Below are 27779 nucleotides of genomic sequence, written 5' to 3'. Positions count from 1 at the left end.
CTGGAAGTAGAATGTTTCACTGACCTTTAGTGGTTATCGTACATCGGCGTGCTGTAGCTCTTTCGAAATATTACAAGATTGTCTGAAGGACGGAAAAGTGTGAGGGAAAAGCTACGTGTGAAATGTTGGTTACGCATAGGTTTAGATGCGTATCCATACTTCAAAATGTTTTGCATAAGGCAGGTGTACTGAGTCTTTGTAAAAATGAAGTGTCAAAGTCTCTTGGAGATGGAAAAAGTGACTTTTTCCCCACAGTATTTCCCATGAATGTTTAGGTTATTCTAATTTACACTTGGGGAGCAAAATTATAGCAAGTATAACACTAATTTTGGTATTTCTGACTAAATGCTTAACTATTGCCTGCACATTTCTCTTGTTTTTTATACTTTTCTGTCCTCCTTGTCATCCTTTGCTTTCATACAAAGTAATAAAAATGTAGTCATGTGGAACTGTGTAGTAAGATGCTGTAAGAACCCAGTTCTCATATCTTACAGGAGTATTTTTATAAACTCTTAACAAAATCTAATCCCTTGGTCTTGCCTGTACAATTTTTCTTTAGGGATGTGCAGTGGTTTGTGAGTGAGCAGCTTCAGTGCTCAGTTGACAAGCCATGCAGCGGTCCATTTTGTGTATGATCTTTAGGATTCAGCAGAAAAGCCATATTTATTTCTTGAACAAGCCTAACCCATTGAGGGACGAACTGTGTTTTGCCAGGACTCTCTTAAATCAGTGGTTTTCAACCTGGAATTGGCAAGAAGCAACTGTGGAAAAACAAGCCTATTGCCAATATTTTAAATTGCGTAGGGTCTTTATGCTTTTCAGGAGCCCACAGTTTGAAAATTACTCCTCTAAATGATTTGTAAACAAGGGCTGTTTTTCCTTTCCAAAGTGGCTGTAGGTGTTAAGGAGCATGAGCTGATATTTAGTCATCTATAGATTAGGATTGAGTTTTATCTTTTCTTTCTCTTGAGAAGAGAAAATACCCAACTATTTAAAAGTGTATTTTATCCAAAAATAGATAACACAGAGGAGACTAACCCTGGAAAATTTCAACTTGAAAGCTAACTTCTGGAAGAAGGTTAGAGTGGTGTTAAGTAGATCTATTTTAAGTGCTGCACTCCCTATAGTGAGGACTTCTGTATTTTCCCTTCCAAGAACATTGGTCTGAAGGCCAAAGTCCTGCTACAGAGTTTGTGTTGCATCTAAGGATTTCATTAGCACTCCTCCCTTACACGGTTGCGAAGGGAACTTTGAATACGTGCACTTGAATGTAAACTGATGTAGTCTCAGTGCCATGCATTGGCAGATACCCTGAAACAATAGGTAAACTGCCTTTCTCATGTCAAGAGGACGTGGATTTATTTATTTTAACGACTAGAAGGTATTTGAAGTATGGAATGGACACTAAGCTGTTTGGTGATCCCTAGGTGTACTGCTGTTCTGGGTGTCAAAGCCCGAGCAGTCTCCATCCTGACCACTCTTCCAGCTCGCTCTGTTTTACTAGAAGCATAGCTGAGGTCACAGACTGAGTGCGCTAACAGTACAAAATTGAATATGGAGTTCAGAGGTTACTCTGCTCAACAAGTTACTCAGTTTCAAATTAGATTAAAAATTGACTTAGTAAGTTAAAGATGTTGCAGAACTGTAGTCTGCTTTGCCATGGAGGCTGCACTCCTTGCCTGTAACAAACAGATTTGTTCTTGTTCCTAAATCATCTGTTTGCCTGTGACTAATCTTGAATTTGTATCTTCCTGCTGCTTGTACTTTGAACTGAATTCTGTGCTCCAAATAAGAACAGCAGATAGGACTTTACATTTTCTCAACCTCTCGTAGCCCAAGGACTGCTCCTGCCCCAAGGATAAGTAGTGCCTTATGCAGCTTTATATATAATAGGAGATGGTGGAGGGGAAGACATGTAGGGAGAAGTCGATCACAGCTGCTTTGGTCTATACTTACTGGCATGTTGATGAACTTTAGCAGCTAAATGCGCTTGTGATGACACTTCACAAACTTCAGAAAGTAAGCAGTTATTTTTGGAAACTTTTCTTTTTTATTTTTTTTTCCCCCAGACTAAAACTAGTAAACCTACTTAGAAAAAAGTCTAAGCAAAAACACTAGTTCCCAAGAAACCAATGTCCTCTGCTGATTGTGCTCGTGGGCATTTCAAGCATCCTAACCCTAAATCCTGCTCAATGTCCTTTCCTGTCTGCCCTTCTAGTATCTGGAACTTGGATGGCTTTCCATTACTGTAAGGGAAGAGGAATACTTCTTTCATACTCAGTTTGGGGGAAGACACGAGTGATTCTCTGATCTCATCTTTCAGGCAGTTAGGTCTTTACTCTCAGCATGCCATGGTGCTGCCTAGGTGGGTTTTCATGATTCTGTCTGTAAGCAGCAGACAGAGCTAATATCAGAGCTGGTTTGTACTGGCAGATTTGAAGTGTTAAGAGTGCTGAATTTATTGCGTAGTTTTGAGATTCTGTTGGTGGTGGCAAAACTTTATTTAAAAACCTATTTTGTTTTTCTAAAAAAAGAATTCTTGCTCTAAATACTGGTTTGCTGCCCTATAGTTTTGCCAGTGCGGCTATATCAGGGTCTGTTTGTAAGCTGGGTCCTGAAGTCCAGGTTTGAGAAGCCTTTGGCTTTAGTGAGAGGTCCGAGGTTAGACTGAGCAGGGTGTGTGGGACCTTGGCTGTGAGTGGGCCAGAATGAAAGCCGTGGATGTGGGTGTGTGTGGGAATCAGCACAAGTGGTGTGCTGTGCCTCTGAGCTACAAACCATTGATTTGCAGTGGCTGTGAAAGGGCACTGGTGCCTGCTGGAGCAGCTGGTGGTTAGGTGTGACAAGTGAGGCTCTCCTGTGGACGAATTTCTTCCTTCCGTCAGTGTGGCAGCCAGCATGCCAGTGGGCTTTGGCTGGTAGTGCAATAACTAGCTCACTGCTGTAAATCCACACCGGTCCTTCTGTCAGCTCTCAAACGAAGCAGAAAAAATACCCAAAAGGGTTGGGGGCTAAAGCTGAATGAGTCAGATGGTCTGGGGAAAAAGATCTTTCGCTTCAGGTGGCCTCACAGAAGGTCATAAGCTTAGTCTCATTTTCTAAATGACACATGAAATACTTGTCTGCAGACTTTCAATCTCCTTGGTAATGCATTCTTTTACTCAGGTGGCTCCTCCCTGTTAGCTCAGTCTGAGGGGAGGTAGACAAGATAGAGCTGAATATGAGCTAACAGAGCATCATAGCCTTGAAATATCCCAAGAGTCTTTCCTCTTGGAACTAGTGAAGGAAAATTAACGTCTCTCTAAAACTAGGTCTCTTGAAAATCCAGGTTTAGCGTAAAGGAGGGTCAAACTTCACAAAGAATGCTTTTAGAAAAGGAGATGATAAACTTTAATAGCTGTATAATTACTTGCCTTGTTTGAATCCGCTGAAGGAACGTAAAGGTGCATCTAAAACAAAGAATTAAAAAAGTTTTTGTTGTTCTGCCTCTGGATTGAGTGGGCTGTGAGTGCCATGCTAAATGGTATAGTTTAGTTGAGAGATGTTTCTGTGAAATCCAGAGACAAGAAAAATGGAAGGTCAACCAGAGCAATGAAATACATTTTGCATAAAAATATAGCCTTAAATAGATGTTTCTAGTGGTGTGGTGGTTGGGTTTTGGAATTTTTTGAGGATGTGCTTTTTTCCTTTCATTCTTTTTTTTTCTTTTTTTTTTTTTTTTTTTGATGGGGGTCAGGGTAAGCATAACTAAGAGACCTGTCTGAAGGGAAATCATGGCTATTTGTTTTTAAGGTACTGAAACTACAGACTAAACTCTGATAGTCTTCCAAATATATCTTAAAGCATTTTTGGGAAATGGAGAAAATATTTCCCACTCTAGGTGAAAAACAGTTTCAGGTAAGTACCTGTCATCTTCCCATAAGAGAGAAAGAAGTATATTAATTTGAAGCCTTTGCTTGTTAATGTTCTAGCCTGAAACTTTGGGGATAATATTTGGGGAGAGCCTGGTGAAAGAAGGCAGGCAGGTTCTGTGGTTTGTTTTTTTTTTTTGTTTTTGTTTTTTTTTTTAATCTTAGAAAGCAAAATGTAAGTTATCTGGAAAAACCTATTCCAAAAGCTTATCGTTTTCAGTTAATGAGTTAAGGGTTAGGACAGCAGAAAGATTGGCCTCTCTAGATTCACTAGAGAACCTTTCTTTTAAGGAAATCAGCATTAGAAAATGGTCCTCAAAAATATTTAATAGAACCACTGTTGGTTAATGAGCCATGAGTTATTCTTTTTTCAGAATAAAGTTAAACATTATACTATTTTTTTAACTGTATTGCATCACAGTAATGTAAACAAGCTTGTATAAGGTCATATTTCTGAAAAAGCATGAAAATATTCTCTGTGCAAAATCACTATTTTAGTGGAAAATACTGAAATTTATTCATTATAGTTTATAGATCCTAAACTTGACATCTAATGTGTGTAGAAGATGCTACAGGAAACATTCAGTTGACTATTTCTACTTCTTAAATAAAGGAGAGGTTATGCTAGAGCAGCTGCAATAAAGCATTTCACCTTGACTTCGAAGAAACCACAAGTCCATCTACAGACCTTGCCAAACTGTGTGAATTTGCATTGCATTTGTAGTAGATACAGCTCTGGGCAGTAACTCTGATGGTTATTTCTGAGAAATCACAATTTAACATGATTTAACCTAAATGAGCAGTATGGGAGACTGCAGTTGTTTAAGGCTGGTCAATATAGAAGATCATCAGGAAAGACCTTGGTTCCACAGGAAAATAGAATACACATCCAACGGATGCATAGCAGTGGAACTGAATTTTCCTGTAAAAACACAATTCACAGTAGTTTTTAATCTAGTGTAGATCTAAAATACTGCAGAGAGGGGAATCATACCACCCCGTTTGTGCTAGTGCCCTCACTTTATGTAGATGTGTGGTGGGTTGGATCAGGGAACTGATCCCTGAGCCATCTTGTCGTGTTAACATGCAAATGCAAGATGAGTGAGCATCTGGGGGGTGGGGAGGATGAGTAGGATCAGCCCTTTCAGTGGAGAGGTGGATTTATCATGGATTAAAGTACCAGGTAATCAGTAATCATAGCTTCAAAAAATTGAAGACATGCTGCAGAGTGGACTTTCCTGTTTACAGTAACCTTCAGTTTGCAGTAATCTGTCTTCTAGCAACTTGAGATGAGTGAGTTGTGGAATTTTGAGTCGTCTTACTCTGCTTCTCATAATTAACAATTTACACAGTATATTTTGCAGTCATACATTTTAGATGCACATGCATTTTACTGCTGTTAAATTGGTTTCCCTCCTTTAAAGCACTTGAGTCAGGCAAGTCTCATTCTGCTCTTGATGCTGCCTTGCTAGTGAATGTGCCTTAAGTTCCAGTATGTCTCCAGTGAGTAGATAAAAAATCTTTTATCCATTGTGTTTGTTATTCATGAAATTAACAGAAAATTAACAGAAACTGATGCTGTAATGGAGACATTAGGATCATCACTAGTTGCTGTCAGCAAAAGGTGGTTTCCAGAGATCAAACCAGCTGAATCTTTCTTTATATCCCCTAGTAGTGTTTCTCATAGGTATTTTTAGGTTCGTTTCTATAGCGTAATGGTAATCTTAATTCTTCTCCTTTTGAATTAGAGTTGTCACACTTTTGAATTTTAGACTAAAGGAAGGGTTTCTATTGACCCGTGTGGGTGACCTGTGTATTTGGGCTTTAAGGAAGTGATGACAATCCCTGCTAGGATATGATACAGCTTTAGGTTTATGAAGCCAGTTGAAGAGGTGGGCCAGTGCTGAATCAGCATGTTTAGGGGCAGTGCTCTTCCAAATGGCAGAGGCAATAGACTTCTAGCCATGGAAACCTCCTGAGAGTAGTCGAGCCCTTGTTACACCAGACCACTGTGAAGCATTCTTGTTTTAGTTTAGTATCTTCGCTTTTCACTGAGAAATAATCCCTACCACAGAGGATCCATGGGTTGACCACAAGATCTATGAGTCAAGCAGGTTTGGGCTGGGCTTTCTATGTGGTCATCCAGTCAGGATGCATGTTTATCATGGCTACTCATTTACGGGTTTTGCCTTTACACAAGGTTGAAAGTTGTCATAGGGCTTGCTTCCAAACAGGGTTCACCAGGGCAAAAAAAACCAAGTAGAGCTAAGGGCAGTTCAGTGCTTGTGCTGAATTCATCTGCTGAGATTTGTCAGCCAGCAACTATTGAGGGTTGGCCAAGGAGTATGACAGGATTATGTCAGACGAGCATGGTGTTTGGGAGACAGAACTGGAATAAGAACCATTCCCAGAACACATCTTTCTGCTAATTCAACAGTAGGTCCCTTGGCCTTCCATTGGAGCTGTGTGATCCACGTGGTGGTCTTTGCTGTGGTAGCATGAATCTGGGCTGCTCCTGTATGCCTTGTCTGTTTGCAGATGCACACTGTGCAAAACCTACACAGCACATACTATTGTTGACTCTCACTCCTTTCTGTTCTAATAGGTCTTGATTCTCCAGCACCTTCACTGTAATACGCATCTCCCAAGTTTTTTCACCTACAAGGAATCAAAGGCAGTTTACATAGCTAACAAATTAGAGTAAGTGCATGCTCTGTTCTTGAACAGTCTCTTAAGCAGTAACTACACTTCTAGTTCTTAAGCAGATGTATGCTGGGATTTGCTGGGCATGCTTTTCATGATGGCGTTGTTTAAGGCAACCCCTTGTGTGGCCACTTACGCTTTGCCCTTATTGGAATTGGGTTTCTAGGCTAGTTAAACCTTTTTCTTAAGCCTCAACAGTCATTCTTATGCAAGGTGAACTTGAAGAACTTACTTCTTCAAAAAAAAAAAAAAAAAAAGAAAGGGGGCGGAGGGGGAGCAAAATGACTTGTCCTGTCTCTCATGCAGTCTCATGAACCCGCACCAGCATAACTGATGGAGTGCAGGGGTAGGAATGAGTGATGGAGCAGAGAAGGAAAGGTTTGCTAAAGCTGCTGTTACTTCTGAAAGATACGCTCATGAGACTGTGCTTTGAATCCATAGGCTTGATTGGAGTTTGCCTCCATGAGTTTTGCCTCCTGCTAGCACTGATCCTTCAAAAGGGGCAAAAGATTACATAGATCCTTTGCCAACGTCCCCTGGTGCAGAAAAGCAAAGAAGCAAAAAAGCACATCTTCCTAAAAATGCTATGAGTTCTTCAATGAAATGATGTGACTCTCAGTTCTGTACTGGCTCCATAGTTTGAACTACTTTAAAATGGTACTACAATACCCTTAAAAGCTGCGTTTCACGGAATCACGGAATCTTCAGAGTTGGAAGGGACCTCTAGAGATCATCTAGTCCAACTCCCTTGCTAGAGCAGGATTGCATAAACCACATCCCTCAGGGCTGCATCCAGGCGGGTCTTGAAAATCTCCAGAGAAGGGGACTCCACAACCTCCCTGGGCAGCCTGTTCCAGTGCTCTGTCACCCTCACTGTAAAGAAGTTTTTCCGTGTATTTGAACGGAACTTCCTATGTTCCAGCTTGTGCCCATTGCCCCTTGTCCTGTCGCTGGGAACCATTGAAAAGAGCCTGGCTCCGTCCTCCTTAAACCCACCCTTTAGATACTTGTAAACATTAGTCAGGTCCCCCCTCAACCTTCTCTTCTCCAGGCTAAAGAGTCCCAGCTCTTTCAACCTTTCCTCATAAGGGAGGTGCTCCAGTCCCATAATCATCTTGGTTGCCCTACGGTGGACTCGCTCCAGTAGTTCCCTGTCCCTCTTGAACTGGGGAGCCCAAAACTGGACACAGTACTCCAGTTGTGGCCTCACCAGTGCAGAGTAGAGGGGGAGAATGACCTCCCTCGACCTACTGGCCACAGTCTTCCCTATGCAGCCCAGGATGCCATTGGCCTTCTTGGCGACAAGGGCACACTGCTGGCTCATGGATAATTTGCTGTCTACCAGGACCCCCAGGTCCTTCTCCTCAGAGCTGCTTCCCAGCATGTCCGCCCCTAACCTATACTGGTGTTTGGCATTCTTCCTTCCCAGGTGCAGGACCCTACACTTGCTTTTGTTGAACCTCATTAGGTTCTTCTCTGCCCAGCTCTCCAGCCTGTCCAGGTCACGCTGGATGGCAGCACGGCCCTCTGGAGTGTCGGCCACCCCTCCCAGCTTGGTATCATCAGCAAACTTGCTGAGGATACACTCTGTCCCCTCATCTAGGTCATTAATGAATATATTGAACAAAATTGGTCCAAGTATTGACCCCTGAGGGACACCACTCGTCACAGGCCTCCAACTGGACTCTGTGCCGCTGATCACAACCCTGTTTCACCTGCCTTTGGCTTGAGGGATGCCTGGGAATCTGTCGTTTGAATCTCCATTGAAATATGCAGGACTAACTAGTGCCTATCAAAGATGAGGCAGACGGTAGGAACTGTTTCTTTGTTCTTGCCATCACACCACAAGCAGAAGCTGTAGATGTTCATAGGATGACTTATTTCAGAAATCACATAGCTTAGCAGTTGTCAAGAGGAGGGAAAACCTTCAGTCTCCTGTTTTCATGTGATGATGATATGCATAAACTGAAGCACAAGCCTCCATTCTGGAGCTTGTCCTAAGATTTAGCAACGCAACAGGCAGAAAGACGGCTTCCTTTAAAAGGTTTTTTGGTGTTTTTTGTTTCCTTTTTGATCTGTGGATTGCCCTGAGCATAGAGCAGCACAGTCACCTCACTGAAGCCTTGTTACAGAGAGTAATAAATCCTGCAAAATTAGCCTTTTCTGTTAATTTGGGGATGAAACAGAATAAATAGTGCTTAGTTTGTGCCTGGAAGTCTTTCTGACAAACAAAGGCTTGACAATCCTTGAAGATGTATGCTAGTTACTTAAACTTCAGTATTTGTATTGATGTGGCTGCTGGGGGTGGGGATTCTGTTGTGGCCCTGCTAAAGGTAGGGGCTGTTCTTTCCTCCTGTTGCCTTTGCCCTTAAAGCTGGATAGTGCAGACATCTACCGTGATGGATGAGTGGATGTCATTCTCAGAAAAGTAACTAAGGCAGAAATAAAGGGGTTTTATTCTTTGTTTTTTTCTTTTTAGTAGTTGAACTAGCTGTTTTGTGGTGGTGTGTTTTTCTTTTTTTTTTTTTTTTTTTTCTTTTCCCCTCAGGGACCACATGAATAAATCTGAACAATATGAGGTTGAGTTGCACCTGTAAAAATGGATTCATTTTGTTAGCTTCCTCCTGTTCTGTACAAAGCCACGAGCAGCAGAAGTACTGGAAGAACCTGCTGCGTAGGCTTATGCTAACCGTATGTTAACTTTGCTTAAAAAAAATTAAACCCTACCTCCTGCAGAACTTGATTTGCCGTTGAGACGAGCTTTCCACTTGCTGGGAGTGAAGGGGAATTTTTCAGTCCCTGGCAATTGTGCAAGGAGATGGCTATTGTTACTGGCTTAAAGACTGTAGAAAGAACTTTAATTTCCCTGCTCTGTTTGATGCCTGTGCAACTCCAAACTGTTTTTCAATGCAAATATTCAGCTGACTGTCCACCGTTGCCTCTTCTAGGTTTCTTTCATTTTAATTTTTCTTCCCCTATCCCCGTGTTTCCTCTACACTGAGTGTTTGAAGTTATTTTTCATGAGACTTTTTTTGTTTCCAAACTAATTTTATTTTCTCTCTAGGTCATTTATGTATTTGTCTTCACTAATGTTTGCAACATCTCCAAACGTAGTATCCTCTGTGAATTTAACTAACATGCTGTTTACCCTTTCTTCCAGATCCAGTTTCTGATCCTACTTCCACATTTGGGGGTATGCAAGGGACAAACCCATCTCTTTGCGTAGCTTGACTGGATATCCCAAGACTAGGATGTTAGTATATTTAAACAATTTTTTGCATTAAAATGTTGCCAGTATCTTAATTGCACATAGATTATTATTTTTTGAAATGTAATTAGCTTTATTGGCATTATGCATATTCAGAAGCCTGCTGGTAGAAACAGTTTTTCTGCAGTCTGACTAGTGCTTATTGGTGACTTTAAAACGGGTGCAGGAGTAGGAAGAATTTCAGGGTTGCTTTTTAAATGAGCCAGACTTATTTAGTGTTATAGTTTTAGCACTCATTCTTGAAAATCTTGGCTCTTTGTCTAATAAGATTAACTGTAGGTTAATCCAAGAACATATAAAATCTTTAGATTGTATTTGAGATATTTATGAAAGACCACTTCAGACTTCTGAATGCATGAATACAGGCCCTAGGAGAGATTTTTAAATACTTGAAATAATCAAATATTTGATGCAAGTATTTCTATAGATAAGTGTTAACAAAAAAATAAAATCGCACACTGAAGTTTTTTGAATCCCGGCACTGCAGGTCACATTATTCTGGTACTCGTAAGGAACCAGTTTTCTGGAAGAGTAAACCTTGTGCTAAACTATTTTTACAGATTTGATAATGCAGCTTCCTTTCAAATGTGTTTTGTGATTGTTTAGTTATTGCAAAATGAGATGTTGCATGTTTTCTGTTATGTAAGCAATTGTCTGGCTGTAATTAGCAGTTCAAAGATAAAGAAGTCAGCATTAAACTAATGTGCTATTTTTAAAAATGTATTTTTGACTCGGCTGCTTCTTGGAGTATCTCACGTATTCAACTACTATTATATTTAATTGAATTACTTATTGAAACACTACTATAAGCAACTATTTAAATTACTGAAGTGAATTTGATGCTGAATGCAATGTACATTGTGTAGCTGTAGATTTTGCAGGTTCCTCTGCAGCCTTAGTTTTCCAGTGCGCTTCCATTCTTTTCCCCTTGTTAATGAAAGGAGCCTTCTCTTCATGCATTTTAAATGTCTCTTGTTGAAACTGGTGCCGATCTTTTTGGCTAACATTTTAAAGTAATTGGTTATAGTTTCTCTGCTTGGATTTTCGTTTGTGCTGTCCAGCTTTGTACATGGGTAATAAATGTAGGTAAGACTGCGGTTCTTACTTGGCTTAGCTGCTTGGACAGATGTTCTCAGAAGAACTACTGCTAGGAAAGCGCAGTGTTTTGCAACACTTGTTCTAGTATCCTGCTGCATTTTGGTTTAGTGGCTGATTCCTTCACTCACTGCTTCTGGTATTGTTCCTGTGGTTTTATAGAAAAGCAAATTTGTTATGGTTGCTTACAAGCTTTTCAAGGGAATTTGAAACTCAGTGAGTACTACTGTTTATCTTATCAAGTCTACTGAAGCACAGTGTGTTCTACAAGTGTAATATTCCTTGAGCCTGGAAGTGTTTCTGGTGTCAAAGAAGACTTTTTAAAAAAATTGACTATATGTGAAATAACCTTCAGAGGATTTAAGGTATAAAATTGACAGTAGTGGGGAACAAGGCACTTACATGAAATTATTATTGATGCTACTTGCACACACTGTCTTGGGCAATTTGTTGTTCCCTCTTTATGCCATACTTTGTTCGTTGCATGTGCGTGATACTCTTTAGAGTCTTGTAGAGAAACTATGTATGAAGAATTCTATTGGGAAAAGTGACCATAAGGGAAGATATTTACAAAGTGTCATACACATCAGCCTGTTTTGTAACTTTGGGTATCTGTTAGTGCTACTCTTTAATCCCTTAGGATCAGATAATTAGCATGTAGCCTGCAGAAGTGCAGTTTGTATCACATTCCTTCACTGTTTATCTGCCTGTACTGCTGGCAGAAGTGCAGTTTATATCAAATTCCTTCACTGTTTATCTGGCTGTACTGCTGGCAGTTCCTAGCCATGGATTAGGAAATCCATTTCTGAGATTGTGCTCTGAGAGGACTGTTCAGAAGTTACAAAAAGAGCTGCTTTGAATATAAGTGGACAGTGACCCTCATCTTAAAAGCTGAAGCTTTTCTAGCAAAGCAGCATTCAAAACTGCGAAGTGTTTCTGTTGTTTCCTCATATAGAGATTGTTACAGATATTTCAGTCTTGAATGAATTTATCAATACAACATAGTGTGGAATGCCAAGCTTGAGATGCTTTGTGTCTAGATTACCTGGAAAATTTAACTCATTTTGAACTCATAATGGTGAGTAGGCAGTTTCTTAGGAGGCTGAGTGTTCTTCCAGTATTTCTTCACTTAGCACCAAATAATTGTTTTTAGATCTGCTGAGCATCCTAAATGGAAACTTCATTCTTTGAACAGACCTGAGGCAGTTACAGGTCTGCTAAGGCCTTTTTATTGAGATACCAACTTTAAAATTGGAGCCAGGCTGGCTGTTCTGGAAGGCTGATCTCTAGATGTTTGTCTTTAACTGTTCGATGTTCTTGACTAAAAATCCGTAATTTGATTAACTGTAAGCGTATTCTCAGATTCTGCAGTAATTCAGTGACGCTGAGAAACTTGGTGTGCAGAAAGTGTGGGACTGCTGTCTTCTCTCAAGTGCAGATGACACATGCTGCTTTCAAGCAAAGATCTTCAACTAGACTGGAAAGAAAAGTTGTGAGATAATAGGGTGGCCTCAACCAAAGTACAGTGAATTAAATGTTTGACTTCCTTAATTATGAAAGGCCAATAACATGTTGTGCTCCAGGAATTCTAGAAGGTCTGGAGTAAATGAGATGGAGAAGACTAGGCAGTGTCAAAAAGCTGCACAGAACTGCTTGGCTTGAGGAAGACTTAAAGATGATAAAAGCTGGAATTACTGTATATATAACTCAGTTAATTGCAATGTAAACTGATAAATATACCTGTACACGCCAAATTCTCTGTAGCTACCCAGAAAAGATACTTGGGCATAACTTTGAAATCCTGAATGGCCATCATAAAAGATTTATTCTGTATCATGTTACTTTTGCATTGACCAAATTCCAAGGTTTTTGTTCTGAATATGATCTTCAGCTCTGATCCAGTACCAGATGTCTGTCTCAAAACGGAATAAGGGACAGGCAGTCTGAGAGAGCGAACAAGGAAGTCAAACAGATCTTGATTTCAGCAGCGTTGCTGTCTAAGCTGTCCCTGGTCCTACCACTTGTTCCTGCTGACATAACTGGACTGGGCCAAGAAATTGTTCCTCTCTAGAAATAATGCAAGCAAAACCGATTATTTTTTTCATTGTGTTCTGTATGGACCTGTATAGTTGTTTGTATTGCCAGTGAAAAGGGAAGAGTGCGAATAGAAGTGCTTATGTTAAGCAGCCTTTCTTCCATCCCATGTTGGTGTCAAGAAGAAAAAAGAAACGCTCAGGGTAACCCCAGCTTGTGGTTGGTCACAAAATACCCTAAAGAAACTGGGTGCTTCTGTGAAGCACATCTGCAGGCATAGCTTATGAAATTGATGATGTGTATCTGAAGCAAAAAGGTTGGTAAGATTCAAAGAGTTGCTACATGGAATGATGGCAAACATTACATGGCATCTGAAGTGAGAGAGAGAGATTTATCAATCACATGCTCTTTAGGAAAATTTCCACTAAACCCCAAAGGTCAGGCTATCTTGTAGCTGTTTGCTGCAAGTCTCTTGCATCTATGTGTAGTTTTTTAAAGAAGGTTCACTGCTCCTAATCTATACTGAGTAATGCTCCATCGCATCTGGTGATTTCAGTTCCCACAACTTATTTCAGCACCAAATTGTTTCACTACTATAATCTTTTGTTACAAAGTTGTCAGCAGCTGTGGTTATGCTTCTCTGTTTCCAGAGGAGTATCAGGGCTTGCAGCTTTTTTAGTGCATAGGCATAACCCAAGGTATGAATGAAGGATAGGTAGGAGTATTTCTGCTAGTATTTAGTTATGGTGGCATGAGAGTAACAATAGTAATACAGCTGTATCTTCCATGCTGTATGCAGGAGTTATCATGTGTCGTGCAAACTACCATAAAGCTGGAGGGGACTGTTAGGCTTAGCTGTGCTCCCTTCGCATCTTGTGTTGTAGGCTCACAAAAGCCTCACTTGAGGTATACTTTCAAATGTGCCTTCAGTGATGACAATTAGTCACTATAATCCGCTCTGTAGCTAGTGTGAATTCTATGCTTGTGTCTTTCAGTGCTAAGATACTTCTTCCATGTGCTGCTCTTTGTTTTGAGGTTTCTTATTTATGGTGCATAACTTTTGCCTTCTGCCCTGCTTTCAGTTGCCCTTTCATTTCTCTGTTTATCTGCCTGTATTACCCACTGATTTCAACTAGATCGTCCCTTCTGTTGAGACAGAACTGAACAGTCCATCTGAAAATGCTAAGGATACTTTTCCAGAGCTTCTGTGAAGCCTTCTTAAAACATCAGGTGTGCTTCATGTTCACTGTAGTCATGATTCAGCTTTCTTTCCATGATTTAGATTCTTCTTTTCTTCTGTTAGCTTCTTAGTCAGAGTTCACGGGTGTTTTAGTTAAATAATCGCTTAACTTGATAATAAAGTGGTGCGTCTTTGTATATTGTAAGATTTTTCAGGATGCTGTTAGCTAGTTGGAGTCAGGAGGCATACCCTTCATTGAGGCAATCAGGTAATGGCTTATGGTGGAGGTTTATTTAACATCAGACAACTTTTGCAATCACAAATAACAGAGTAAAAAGACTCTTGACAGTTTTTACCTTACAGGTAAGCTCAGTATATTCACCTCTCAACTAAGAAACATTAAATAAACTTTCACAGGTCTGTGCTATTTGTTGAAATCATCAGATTTTCAATGATGGGAGACATAAATATGTTTAGTTTCCTAAGAAGAATCACATTTTCATTCCCCTCTGCAGACTCCTGTGTAGATTTGAAAATCTCTGTAGAGATGGCAAAAGGGGTGTTTATAACTTGAGATCCAAAGAAGAGAGTGATGTATTGAGTTAATTCAGTAATGACTGATGATATAACTGACCTCCTGTGATAAAGGAGGTGAAACTGAGTCACACTCCAAGGGTTTGTAGATCAAAGCTGTGGTTTGGGAGATCCTTTTTGTGCTGGCAGTTCTTGTTTAAGTGGATTCAGCAGCATGTGTCTGCTGTTTCTAGGCTGGTTTTTAGCTGAATTGTTTCAGCTAGTCTAGTTTCAGTAGGTGGCTGTGTGTTGCAGACAGAGAATGATGTAGGGCAGGACTGAATTGCTATGGGAAGGCAAGTCCTCTTCAAATAGGACTGTTGTGGAACATGAAATATAGCTAATGCCTCAGCCAGTTTGACTCACACCTCTAATACACTTCTGCATCGTGCCAATGCATATCTCTGGAGGCTGGGGTAGAAATCACTGGTATCCTGTGCTTCCACGTGTACAACTTTTGGGGCAGAGTGAGGGTTCCTCCATTGTTTAAACTGACTTGGGCATCTGCTGCACCTACTTGTGGCAAGTTGTTCCTGACAGCATACCTGACTCTGGCTGGTGTGTGGCACAAGCATTACTGTGGCCATGAAATAAAGTGGAGCGGTGAATTGACCTTGCTGGAAATCCTGACTGGTCTGTGGGAGGCTTTTTTCCAGGCAGACCAATTCTGTCTACTGCAAGGCTATTCATACACTTGTGCTGGGGGAACGTGGCGTATGGGGATAAAGACTGGTAGTTAATGAATGTCATCTTAACTTTGCTTGGCAGTGAAGCATTAACAGGTTGTCTCCAACAGGAAACAAGTTTCAGGGTTTTTAATTTGGTGCAATAAGTAATGCAACACTGTTGGATATGGAAAAGATTGCCTTGAGTTAGAGCAATGTTTGGATCTCTATATATAAACTTTTGGTCCATGATGTTTTGCGCTGTTGAGCACTTTCATTCTTGGGCTATTTGGCTCTTTTAATCTATTTATAAATTTTCTAGCTAGTTGGTACAGTTTCTCCTCAGTGAAAGCTGTACCTGGTTGTCTGCTGGAACTCCAGACCTGAAGGCTGAACAAACAAGAAACACTGTCTTTGAATTGAGATACTGAAAGACAACTCCCACTTCAATTTTTAGTTTTAAAGTTTGTTTGTTAGGGTTTTGTTGGTTTGTTTTTGTTTTGTTTCTGGTTTAGATCTTATTCTACCATTACGTAAAAACTATCTTTTTAAGGATACATGGGAAGTTGGTAGTTATTGAAACTCTTCTGCTGTCATTCTTTGCCATTCAGTGATGTCTGTGTTTTCTGGTATATTTTCTAAAGTAATAAAATGCAAGTATTTACATGAGAGGATTCCAGTCAGTTCCTGCATTGGTGGTGAGTGGCTCTGAAGAAAACCAGATAGTTGTACAATAAACCTCCTGATCTTGAGTTAAAATGTAAAACAAAAGCCGACAACCCCTGACTTGAACTAGCCAGATTAGCGATGCAGTATCTACAAATTGGAGGATCTTCCCACCCCCGCAAATCCACATGAAGATTACGGCTCAGTCTGCCAGAGCAATTGCGGTATCTTGAGGTGATGTTGAGACAGCCATGGCAGAGAGTTCTTGGCTTTTCTCAAATTCTGCTGCTGAAGCTTTTGTTTAGAGATAAGAAGGTTGCATGCCTTCTTGTAATTCTCTTCTTGGTATCAGATCACACACGCACACAAAAATACTCCTTGTGGGAGGGACGCAGGACATGGTTCATATTATGCCTTTTGCCTTGCTATACTCTGTACTCTGGCAACAAGCTTTATAACTTGTCACTTCTGGGTTTTTTTGGGGGTGACTTTTCAATTGTAAACGGTGAGATAATCTGTCAGAGTGCTAACATAGGATGGGGACACCTGTTACCATTTCTCGCACTGCAGAACAGCCTGATAACTTGCTTTCTTTGCCTCTTGGCTCTCCCCTGTAGAGGGGAGAGATCTACCCTCTTTTAGGGGATTTGGCAGGGCTCTTTTCTGTTGTGAAGGCAAGTGCATTGCAGTGATGTAGTTTAGATGTGTAGCTGGTTTTCTGTCCTACTTAGCTCATTAACTTTTAAATGCCTTGCTGCAAGTTTGATATTCTGTCAGAGAAAATCTGCTTAGACTTGATTTTCGGAGGAAAAGGACTTGTTTGGTTGACGGGAATGCTTGGAGAGAAGAGTGAAGATAGCCTCCTGCAGCTTCTTCTTCTTTATTAAAATTACAGTCCAGTAGTGGAATTTTAATGAAGTCTTGCAGGATGTATGGTCAGTAGCACTTCTTTCAGCAGTACTTGTCTGCTGCTTTAGTGGGGTTTTTTTTTGTCCCTTTTTTGATTTCTCAGCTTGTTGCTGTGTTAAGTTACTGTAACAGTGAAATGGCTGTTTGACCTAACACGTACCTTGTTGGCTTCTTGATTACTTAGAATGAAACTTCTCTATTGGACATGCTGTTCTACAGTGAATAAAGCATTAGCCTAAAGGCAAAGGATTCTTTTTCTCTTGACCTCCAAGGACCTGTTTAGGGACGTCAGCAGGTGATACCACATATTTTGTCAAGGGAACACAAGGTGTTCTGGTGAAAAAAGCTATAGAAGAGCTACATATTGCTATCTAGGACTTAGTTACACCTCTTCTTTTAATCAGTACCTATCTTAACATCCTTAGTTCTTTTCTTCTGTGTGCATGTGTCTGTGTTGCTCTTACAGAACCAGGTTATTGATACTTAAGGTCCCCAGAAAGTTCTTGGATTTACTAAAGCATCTGTTGTCTCTGGAGCAGGGACGTCTGCAGTAAGTCCCTGAACAGTACAGTTTCATTAACAAGAATGTGGAAGGATGAACTTTGAAAAATTACTGAAGGTGCATGGCTTTTTCATTCTTTGTTCCCCACAATGCGAAGACAAAGTTAGTTTAACTTGTAGTTGGAGTGCTTAATTGTGCTCCGTTCAGATAACGAGATCTCTCGTCATAGGTGGATGGGTGGTTCTTTTATTTTGTTGCGTGAATAAAAGGATATTCACAACTTATAATTATATGCATGTCCTGAGACTTGGTATATATTAATAACTGTCCTGTGACTTTTTTTCTCCTCCCTTGTTGCTTGGTCTTGCTTTTCTATTAAGATGCCTGTGACTGAAACATTCAAGTTTAATAGATTTCTATGCTGAAAGAGACAGAATTCCCATGTTACGCATAGACTGTAGGATTTTTTTCTGAATTAATTCCTGCTTCAAATCCCATAGCTGTGGATAAATATATCCAATCTTGATCAGAAAATCTAGGCATGAGAAATCCAATAAAAACCTGATGTGAGAGTGCTGGCTCTTGCTTCCTACTAGTTAATGAGACTCCTAACATGATGAATGTAAGTGCTGGGGAGAGTACAAGGGGAATAGATCTTAGTGGCCGGCCCACGCTTTCCTAAATAACACCTCCCAAATTCTAGGCTAGGGAGAGCGCCAGTCTGGTCCTGCAGTGCATGTCTTTTGTTTTCAGTTGGACCCTTGTAAAATTACAAGTGTCTCATGTCTGGCTGAGTTTGATCAGCTTCCAATTTCAGCTGCTGGGTCTGCGTATGTCTTTGAGAAGCTGTTTTTCCTGCTCCTAGATGTGTGTTTTGTGGCTTTCTCCATTCCCCTTCACCCCCCTTTCGAAGTAGTGTTTAATTGCATTTGCTTTGGTAAGCAGCCCCTGTGACCTGGGCCTTTTGTTATTTACTGTTCTTCCTGTCTTTGTATCTCCTGCAAATTTAGTGACTGCTTTCCTCCAAGTCACTGACTAAAATGTTAAATGGCATAGGGCCAAGAACCAATACCTGATGGACCTCACTAGCAGTGGTTTCCCATTGACATCAGCATTTCAAGAGCAGTCAATTAATCAATTTTTAATCTGTTTTATATGTATTTAGCTGATTTTTGGTTTTTGGTTGTTTGGGTGTTGGTTTTTTTGTGTTTGGTTTTTCTTTTTTTTTCTTTTTTATTTTTTTCTGTTTGGTTTTAGTCAAAATGTGTTGTGCCAGCCCAAAAATGTTACATAAATCAAAAAATACTGTATCAAACCTGTTACTGTTCTTAGTAAAATTTTTAGTTTTGTAAGAGTCTAAATAAATAAGGTATTTTTTAGAAGCCCATGTTGATTGACACTGTTTTGCTGTTAATTGCTCAGTAGTCCTCTGAGCTGTTCCTTGTTTTTGAAAACCTTTACCAAGCCGAGACCCCTGTGCTTATCTGTTTAATGTTTTGATATTTCAAAGGAATGATTTTTTCTTTTTCCCAGCCAATTGGAACTTTCTCAGTATTCCAAGATTTTCTGGAATCAAACACTGCTGCAAACATTCTTTGAGTCACTCTCATGAACAAAAAATAATCAAAATCTCCATAGCATTTTAAGACTTTTAACTTACAAATGTTATATAACATCACCTTGATAGATTTTGTGAATGATCATATGCCATTCTATTGAATGTTTGTTAATATACTACCATATTCTTATAGAATTTTTTTTAGGTAATATGCATGTGCGGCTCTTTGGTTTTCTTTGCTTACTTTAAAACTGTCTGTGTCTCTCTGCTTGAACCTCTGTATGTTCTCTGCTCTGAATCCCCCTGCCCTCTTCCAACCTCTTGTCTCCTGTTTTTGCTTTCACTCCTAGTCGCATTGTGGTTTGGTTGGCGTTTTTTTATTTATTTTATTTTATTGGGGTTTTGTTTTGATTTGTTTTTAATAGGTCAGATTTTTTTTTCCCCATGATACTCTTTTGAGGGTTTCTAGTAAAAAGTTCTTAAATAGTTAAGAAATCTAAACAAAAGATGTAGATGACTATTGCCTTAATTGATTTGACTCAATTTCCATCTTTTTGAAACTGTCCTTTTAAAGTGCAAATTGCTATGGATTAAGCTGATTATTTATTTTAAATAAATGCTGGTGAATCAGTTGTCTTATTTTTCTGTTGCAATTGGTCTACAGTATCTACTATACTTAATTACTGCCCTGTCTAGTACTTATTTAGTCTATTGAGATCTAGTTTACAAATTGGTATTCACAGATTAGGGTTGAAGAGTTGACTCACAGATTAGGGTTGAAGAGTTGATACCTGTGTATGCTGTTTTTTTTATTCTCCCCCTTCCCTTGGTTTGTTGATTTTTTTTTTTTTTTTGGAGTTCTTTAACAATTTATGTAATAATAGGATGGAGCCTTTCTTTTCTTTGCTACCCTCAAAATTATTTGACTTCTAGTTAGCAGTACAGGCTTTACTGCTTTGACTAGGTACGTGCATAGGGCTGAATTACATAACGAGTATTAAAGAGTATGTTTGAGCTGTGCTGTCGCAGGGAAAAAGGCATCGTTTGAAATGCTTGGCTCGGTATCCGTGGCAGTCCAGAAATGCATCCCTATCTCCTTCTGAAGATCTTGCATTCCTGTTTTTTAAAGGGGAGAATGTGTCTTTGGCTAATCCACATCGCTAGAGATCAGCCAGTAAAGTCCTCTTGGACTATCAACTTCTCCAGTAGTGTTATGTCAAGGAGTCTGGTGGCTACTTTAATCATTACAAGTGCTCTCAGTTTTAAGGCAAAAGATGATATGAGGATCTCACAGAATATTTTTTTTTTTTTTTTTGGCAAAGCTTTAAGTTAAACTGTTGTGTTGAACTGTTATCTTAAGTTGTTAATCAACAAACTATAATTGCAGTTTAAATTTATGACGTAAAATATTTAGTTACATAAGGGATGATGAAAATGCCAGAAAAGATGAAACTAAACATGCTTAGGTGTGGAGGCAAAACTAGTGAAATTTGACCATGCTGAAAACTGCATAGTCAACTCTTTTGTGGTTTGTTTGGAGTTTTTTGTTTGGTGAGTTTCTTGTTCGGTTTTTGTTGTTTTTTTTTTTTAGTTTTATTTTCTGTGCTTGTTACTCTTAGGATAAAAATGGCACATCCATATTCTGATTTTTGTCAGAGGACATTTTAGAGAATATTGTTTCTCAAATACTGCTTTACTTTAAAGCTATCAATTGTGAAATAGTAGTAACAGTCTCTGAATTGAAAAAGTTATTGCATCCTTGCTTCAGTACTGAGGGTTTTCTTTGTTCTTTCTGCGATTTATTTTTATTTTTTTCTAATTCTTCACTTGCTGGAGAACTTTTTGAGATAAAGATGTTTTATGCTTTCTAAATGTTGGATTTTTAAAAAAATTAAAACTTTTTTCCTAAATTCTTATACTAACACCCAAAAGACGTTTTCCCTGTATAGGTCACCAGTAACATTATAAGGGTTAAATGTATGGCTGCTTTGGTTGTGAGAAACATACCTAAGAGAATGCTCTAAAATACTGGTTCTTCATCCCTTTTCCTCTCTTCTAATTCTGTTATTCCGGCAACTTTTCCACTGGCCCTGCTCTTCAGCTGCTGTGAACTGTCAGACACTGAAATACAGATGATGAAAATGTAGAAACCGGAATTTAGCAGAGGCAGCCATGTTAATTTCTGTTCCATTTGAAATGCAGGAAAATATCATCTGCCAAATGGAAAAGGACAATCGGTGGGAAAAGAAATGTTCTTTTCGAGCTTCTAAGAGCAGTGACAATGGAGAGAAAAAATACTATAAAAAGTAGGCAGCTCCTTTTTCAAGATCTTGTTTTCAATGTATTATGCATGATTAACTGTACACAGTTGCTCTTTTGGAGTCCTGAATGATTGAATATTACATCGCAGGGCTTATACTGTTTTTACTGCATTGCACTTTACATTTGGGGGGGAATAGGGCTCTGCTTCACGGCAGTTTTGCCGGTTTTTAGTATAATTTTTGAATAGATTCATACTTCCCTTATTTGCCTTTTTTAATGTCAAGCATTGCACGTAAGATGTTCTGCTGTTGCTATGCAACTGCTAAATCCAATATTTAATATTAATAAAAACCAAGTGGCATTAGCATCACTGAGAACAGTGGGCTAGCAAACTATGATTGTACAATATCCAAGCTGTAAAACTTGGCAGGGACTTCAGTGTGCAATTGCATGCATGGCAAACTGTGGGGCATGAGTCATTGGCAGTTACTATTTTAAGAGTGGTGAGTTTGAGTAAAATTTCTGAGCTCTTCTGATTTTTATTTATATATATAATACAATTTTCTAAACAAAAAGATAAAGAATGAGATTGGTTAGCTGATTTCCTTAAGGTTTCTTTTCAGGTACAAATTCTAAGGGGTCGCTACCCATAAAAGAGTCAGTATTATAAACCTACGGGTCAATACCCTGATTCTCCTATTTTTCTTCTAGGTCAGGTTGGTCGGCCCTTTCCCACTGTTCCTGCCACTTCCTGAAGCCTGAATTGGCTTTTTTTGGAGGCAGTGCTACTTCTCTGCCTGACAAGGTGCTGTTCAATGGGATGTTTTTCCAGTTTCTTCTCTTCCACCTTGTTTTCCAGTCTCTCCCCTACTTCTCTTTACTCTGACTGCTATTTCACCGTCACTCTTTCACCTAGTGTTTTTTTTTTTTTTTGTTCTCCACATGGTGCTTTCTGAGATTAGATTTTTTAGCATCAGCCTCTGACAGGCATTACATCAAGGATGGTGGTTTGCCTTGGCAATGCTTTGGCCATTTAAGTTGTGTTGCAGGCTGCAAATTCTGTAGGGTCCTGCATCTGATATCTAAAGATGTTAGTGCACTGGCACTCTTGCTGACACCCGGAGAGATGTAACACCACTTGTCCTTTCCTTTTGAAGACTGCTGTCTGAAAGATTACTTTGATATTAGACCTGTATATCGTCAGAGTTATTTTAGAATTATTGCTCTTTTGCGATGTAATAACATTTCCTTCGTAGCATGTGATCATTTAGATTTCATCCGGTTTCTTAAAAGGGCTATTTCAGGTAGTTTATCTGTCCCAAATTCACCCATACAAGTTTCTGTAAATTTAAAACTGTATTTTTGTGTCTTAAAATTTTTTTATTTTATTTCTTCTTTGGCTTCTCAAAGATTCAGGCCAGTAGGAGAAGCTACCCCTAGCTATATGCAAATGGTTATTAAACCTACAAAGCAAAAGTATCAATGGGCGGAAAAATACAGTAAGTTGTAATCTTGAGTGTTATGATCACATTGTGAATATACTTTTATAAACAGGCAGGATTTGTCTGTCCCCCTCAAAGTAGTCTTTGTACTTTTCATATTCACTCTGCTAACCTGTCTTCTCACAGTATTGGGTAGTTAATAGCTCTGTAGATTTTACTGCCAGCAGGGGTTTACTGTAATATTGATTTAACATTTTCAAATAATGGCAGTAATTTCGGTAAAGGTTTTTCCTCTTTTGGAATAAACTAAAATTGGTTAGATTTATTTTAAGTGAGGCATAAATCATAGCATTGGAGTAAATTGGACTGTGTATCTTAGGTGCGGATCTGTGATTGGAATTTGGTTGCTTAGTGGCATGGCACTGCTGAATCCCTTTCCTTCGAATTTTCTCTCCTCAAACCTGTAACTGTTCAGGAAATACTGATTCCAATGTCTGCTGAAATTAAGAAAAGTGACTGAATGCCACTCAGATGGAAGAATGTATTTTTTTATTTGGGAAAGTGTACCTTATTTCAGTTCAGAGGCTTAAGCAAGAGAATTTTTTTCGTATAGAAATTACCTGGTCATGTTGTAGAACCTACAACTTCCTGTTTTCTTTTCAAAATGGTTCATTTCAATGTCGTAACATTCTTTGGTTTTAACCTGGCTATTTACAAAAGTGCAGGAGTCGGCGGACTTTAGATTGTGCTATGATTTCTCAGTAGTTCACTCATCACAATTGACCCATGCATCTTGTAATACTTAGAGAAAACACGTTGAGTTCTGTTCTTGGAACAGATAAATATAGAACTGCTATTGTGAATATTCTTGTAGTGACGTACTTAATCTAGAAAGCTAACAATTGTTTTATTTGCTTTTAGGGTTTGAAAGTATTCTAGAAGGCCTGTTTGGACCTGGATTATTAAAAGATCTCAGTTTGTTTAAAGGTATTCAATCTCTATGTTTGTATCTTGTTCTGCATTTCTAATGACAGAAGCAACCCCAGCTCTGCCTCTAGAAAATGTGTGTTACCGTGGTGATTTGTGCTTTTTTTCCCCCCTCCCCCAGGCAGCGCTCACAGTTAGTTTCATATTGGCTAAAATTACTAATGAGTGTGCGTTCATCTTTATGTAGCTGGGAGTGTATTTGGCAGTGCTCGGAAAAACAGATTTCTTGTGTGTAGATAAAATGTGTACAGTTTGGTAATCTGGGGGTTTAGAAAAATGGCCGAAACGAAGCCTGCATCCTCAGAATGCAGGCAAGAATGTTGTGAAACAGGTATTTAATTTGGCATTTCTCTTTTGGCTCCAGTTGTGTCACGGTTTATGAATATGAAGTAATTTGCTATTCCTCTGATTTACAGACTGTGAGCCTGAAGGTGTTTCTGATTGGTCTTTTGATGAAAATTGTCTTTTCTGCTGCCTGAGAAGAGAAAAAGTGAAGGTAACAATGCAGATGTGTGAAGCTAGTAGTTGTAGGGGAGGGACAAAGGGAGGGAGTTTGCTGCTCCTAGTTAACAGAACATAGAAAATCTGCAACCTCCTACCCATTTCCCCTCCCTTGGAAAAAGGCTTTCTGAATTAAAATAATACAAGTTAATGAAGAGACTTGCGTCTTCTCTGCAACTTTTTCTTTGTAGTATGTGATGCAGATTATTTTTCTGTGTAGTGGCTCTTTGTGTTTTGTTGTTTTTTGTTTGTTTGGGGGTTTTCTGGAGTTCTTTGTAAGAGGTCTTGTTGGGATCATGTAACCCCTTCCCAGTGGAGCCAGACTTTGGCTTGTGCATGTTTACTACAGTCAGACGCTGGGCTTATCTTCAGTATGGAAATGTGGTGCATTTTAACAACATAGAGTCTTGTTCCGTATCTTGGAATCTCTTTCCCTGTGGGCCATATCCTTTTATTAAAGGGCTCATATGTATGGTAGATTTTGTACTGTGCTTGTTTATAACCAAGTCAGAGCCTAAACGTGGACAAGTCAGCTTTGCCAACAGAATAAACTTGCAATTTGTTTTCTTAATGAGAATATAGTACAGTAGCCTTTGTTTCATATATAGCTATATGGGATTGTTGCTCAGCCCATATGTTGAAATAATGATTGTTCTATGGCATAGGAAGGAAGGCTCATCTGTCTTGGCAGGACTTCATTTGCTGGAACTCTTAACTACTACTTCTTCCTGCACAATGTGAAATAACATGCAGAGTGGATCTCTATCAACTTAGAAATGAAACAAAAGCACCCTTCCCTCTGCAGCAGCTAACGTGTGGCTGCATGGCTTGTTCATAAAAAATGTACCTTGTTTACACTGATACTTGCCATGTTGCCAGTTTATGCTTGTTTTTGTATTACTGTTTTTGTTAAGGCATGGGGAGGCGTGTTAGGAGTGCTTGCATTTAGAACAGATGTAAGGCATAATTCTTTCACTGAGACTGACAGCAGGTAAGCTGTATGTACGCTTGTGCTGTAAGGAGTTCTATCTTGTTTGACTTACGTCATCTCATAAAAAGACAAAATTCAGTGTTTAGTACAGTTCTAGTTAATCCACTTAATTGATTCAGAAATTCATTTTGTGTGGTCAGAGGCTGGTCATAGTCTGGGAGAATCTAGTAGTGTATGGGTAGATCTTAAAAAAGATGGATTATATCTCAATCGTCCTTATAGGTCCACAATAACTAAAATGCAAGTCCTGAAAATCAGTGATTGTTAGGTGAATACAAAAACTAAGAACACAAGTGTTCACCGTATAGTGTGCTGATCAGTCATGGTCGTCTTATCCTTTATAAGCTTCCACATAACCTTTAGTCAGAAGCTGAGATATCTCTATTTATATTTTCATGTACTTTGCTGGGCTTTTCTTTCTAGTGGTATGTAGTAAAGTGTAGCCTATGATTGCGTCACTGAAAAACTGGTGATGTATTCCTTATGCTAGTGGTAGTTATCATTTATGTTAAGGCTTCTCACATGGTTTCCCGTTGTACTGTTTGTGACTTTTAAATGGACAAAACAAAAGATGTAGGTGTGGTCACATCTGGTGCATTCTGTGTTGTTTTAGCATCAGGGTTCTAAGGAGATTTTAGGATTGCGTACAGATTGACACAGAATGCAGCAGGATCCTGCAGCATTGCTAGGCAAAGGCACTAAGTGAAGAGGGAGGAGAGCAAACTGGACAGAAATGTGAGTTAAGAAAGGCTGTGGTAGTGTCAGTCAGCCACTGTGGGCTTGGATAGAATAATTTTTATTAATACAACCCAAGCAGTTTCTGTCACTTTTTACATTTCAGTAGCCAAAAATGCCTGTTTTAAACCATTTTTCTTACAGCTGATTGATAAACAGGGACAGAAAATATCGCTTTGTACGCATGGTTGTTTGCTGCTTGGCCAGGGATCCCTAGCTGTTTAGGGAACTGGGAAAGGAGGGTATTCAAATCAGACTTTTGATTTCTCTGTTAATCCTGGTCATTCTCCTCGTGCTTGGCACAGCGCTTCTTCGGAGCATGTAAGATTTTTTTTAGAGTTGTGTTGTCTTTGATTTTGTGTTTTGTTTTGTTTTATTTTCTTCCTGCTCCCCAGCTTCTGTATCAGTTCTGTTGGGTTTGGGGTTTTTTTGGGTTTTTTTTTTTTTGTTTTCTTTTGAGAGAAGAATATCGCTCCTTTTAGACCTAGTGAGTTCTTGTATGTCAGCTAAGAGGGATGGCAAGATGGGAGTGCTTCCTTTCCTTTGTAGATATACCAAATTGCTGCACTACTGGCCGTTGCTGATGTCATTAGCTTGCGATGCAGAGTTTAATATGACTCTTTTATGGGAGCATTCAGATATTATGGATTTAACGTCATAGTTTGAACTAAAACATCAGACACTTAATTGTTACAAAACCTTATAACTTCATTTGATATTTAGACAAATGATGGACAGTCTTCATCTGATGGACTGAACTAAATTAGAAATGGTACTAGTTTATTTGAAATCTCTTTCATTCAACATCTGTACTGATATCTTTTACTCTCCTTTTTAGGGAGCCACAGACTCAGTGTTCTGTAACTGCTAAAACTTTTCTGTTCCTGTACATAATGTGGTAGCCGTTGTGCTTTCTGTGCCATGTCATCTGTTCTGCTTTTTTTATCATTGATGTGCATCCTCTTTTTGGGAAAAGCACTGGGCAGTTCTTGGGATAACTTGGGTTTGTTCTTGTATACTGGTGAGTTACAGAATTAAAAAATGTGTAAGTGATTGTTGTAGCTGGGAACAAGATAGCCACAAACCACGTATTACAAGTGTGTGGCTGTGGCTGGCCTTTTTTTCCAATGAGTACATCTCTACCACGACCTCCTTTTGGATTAGTGGAATAATTAATCAGTGTATTTGATTTTCACCTTTGAGTGACATGTAAGTACCTGGTCTGACAAGTTCAAAACCAATAAAAATCTTCAGGGTTTTTTTCTGTATTTCATTTACCCTTAAGAATTACCTGTAACTTAAGAGACCAGTAGTTGTGCTCAAGGAGTATCAAGTTCTGGACTACAGGATGAGAATTAGAAGCTGAAATTAGCTTATTGGCAGAACTGTTTAAGGGAGAAAAAACTACTTGCTCTCCCACCCATTTCAGTGATGTTGGTTCTTTTTTGTACAAGCAATCAGATTCAATTACATGCTTTCTTCAAAGGATGGAAAACCATCTGCTTGAAGTATTCTGAAAAGATTAATTTATTTGTAGCAGTAGTTCTACTTGCAAATACTAAGAAAATGCATGGATTTTTTGGCAGTCAAAATACAAGATGGTTTTTGATAGAGAAATGGACTTAAATGTCTTCATTTGAAAGGAATAATAAAATACAGACAAAACAGGGAGCTAAGATCTCCCAGATTTTGCCCAAATCCAAAGGGTTATGTGCTGTACTGTAAAGCTTTTAGAAACTAGATTATTTTTTTTTTCTTCCATAGTATAATGCAGAATACACAATTGTTTCAGTATGG

At 39.1% G+C, this 27779-nt stretch overlaps 1 protein-coding gene across 20 annotated transcripts in view; it reads left to right on the top strand.

The window, feature by feature from the left end:
* Nucleotides 1–27779, top strand: part of LCOR (ligand dependent nuclear receptor corepressor) — an 82586-nt gene that overhangs the window by 9085 nt on the left and 45722 nt on the right. For 3 of the 20 annotated variants that reach the window (XM_054204896.1, XM_054204895.1, XM_054204906.1), the window contains exons 2-3: nt 23690–23755; nt 24172–24251. The exons of 2 other annotated variants lie outside the window; for them this stretch is intronic. Coding sequence is in view for 1 of the 18 variants with exons in the window: in XM_054204906.1 (XP_054060881.1) it covers nt 23690–23755; nt 24172–24251 (146 nt within the window). In the remaining 17 variants the exon portion in view is untranslated. Of the gene's footprint in view, nt 1–9179; nt 9868–21266; nt 23756–24171; nt 24252–27779 lie in introns of those variants that run through there. 15 more of the 20 variants (XM_054204883.1, XM_054204882.1, XM_054204891.1 and 12 more) reach the window with 12 other exon arrangements.

This window comes from Rissa tridactyla, chromosome 6 (genome assembly GCF_028500815.1).
Source record: "Rissa tridactyla isolate bRisTri1 chromosome 6, bRisTri1.patW.cur.20221130, whole genome shotgun sequence".
NCBI lineage: Eukaryota > Metazoa > Chordata > Aves > Charadriiformes > Laridae > Rissa > Rissa tridactyla.
This window is presented reverse-complemented; position numbering and strand designations above follow the sequence as displayed.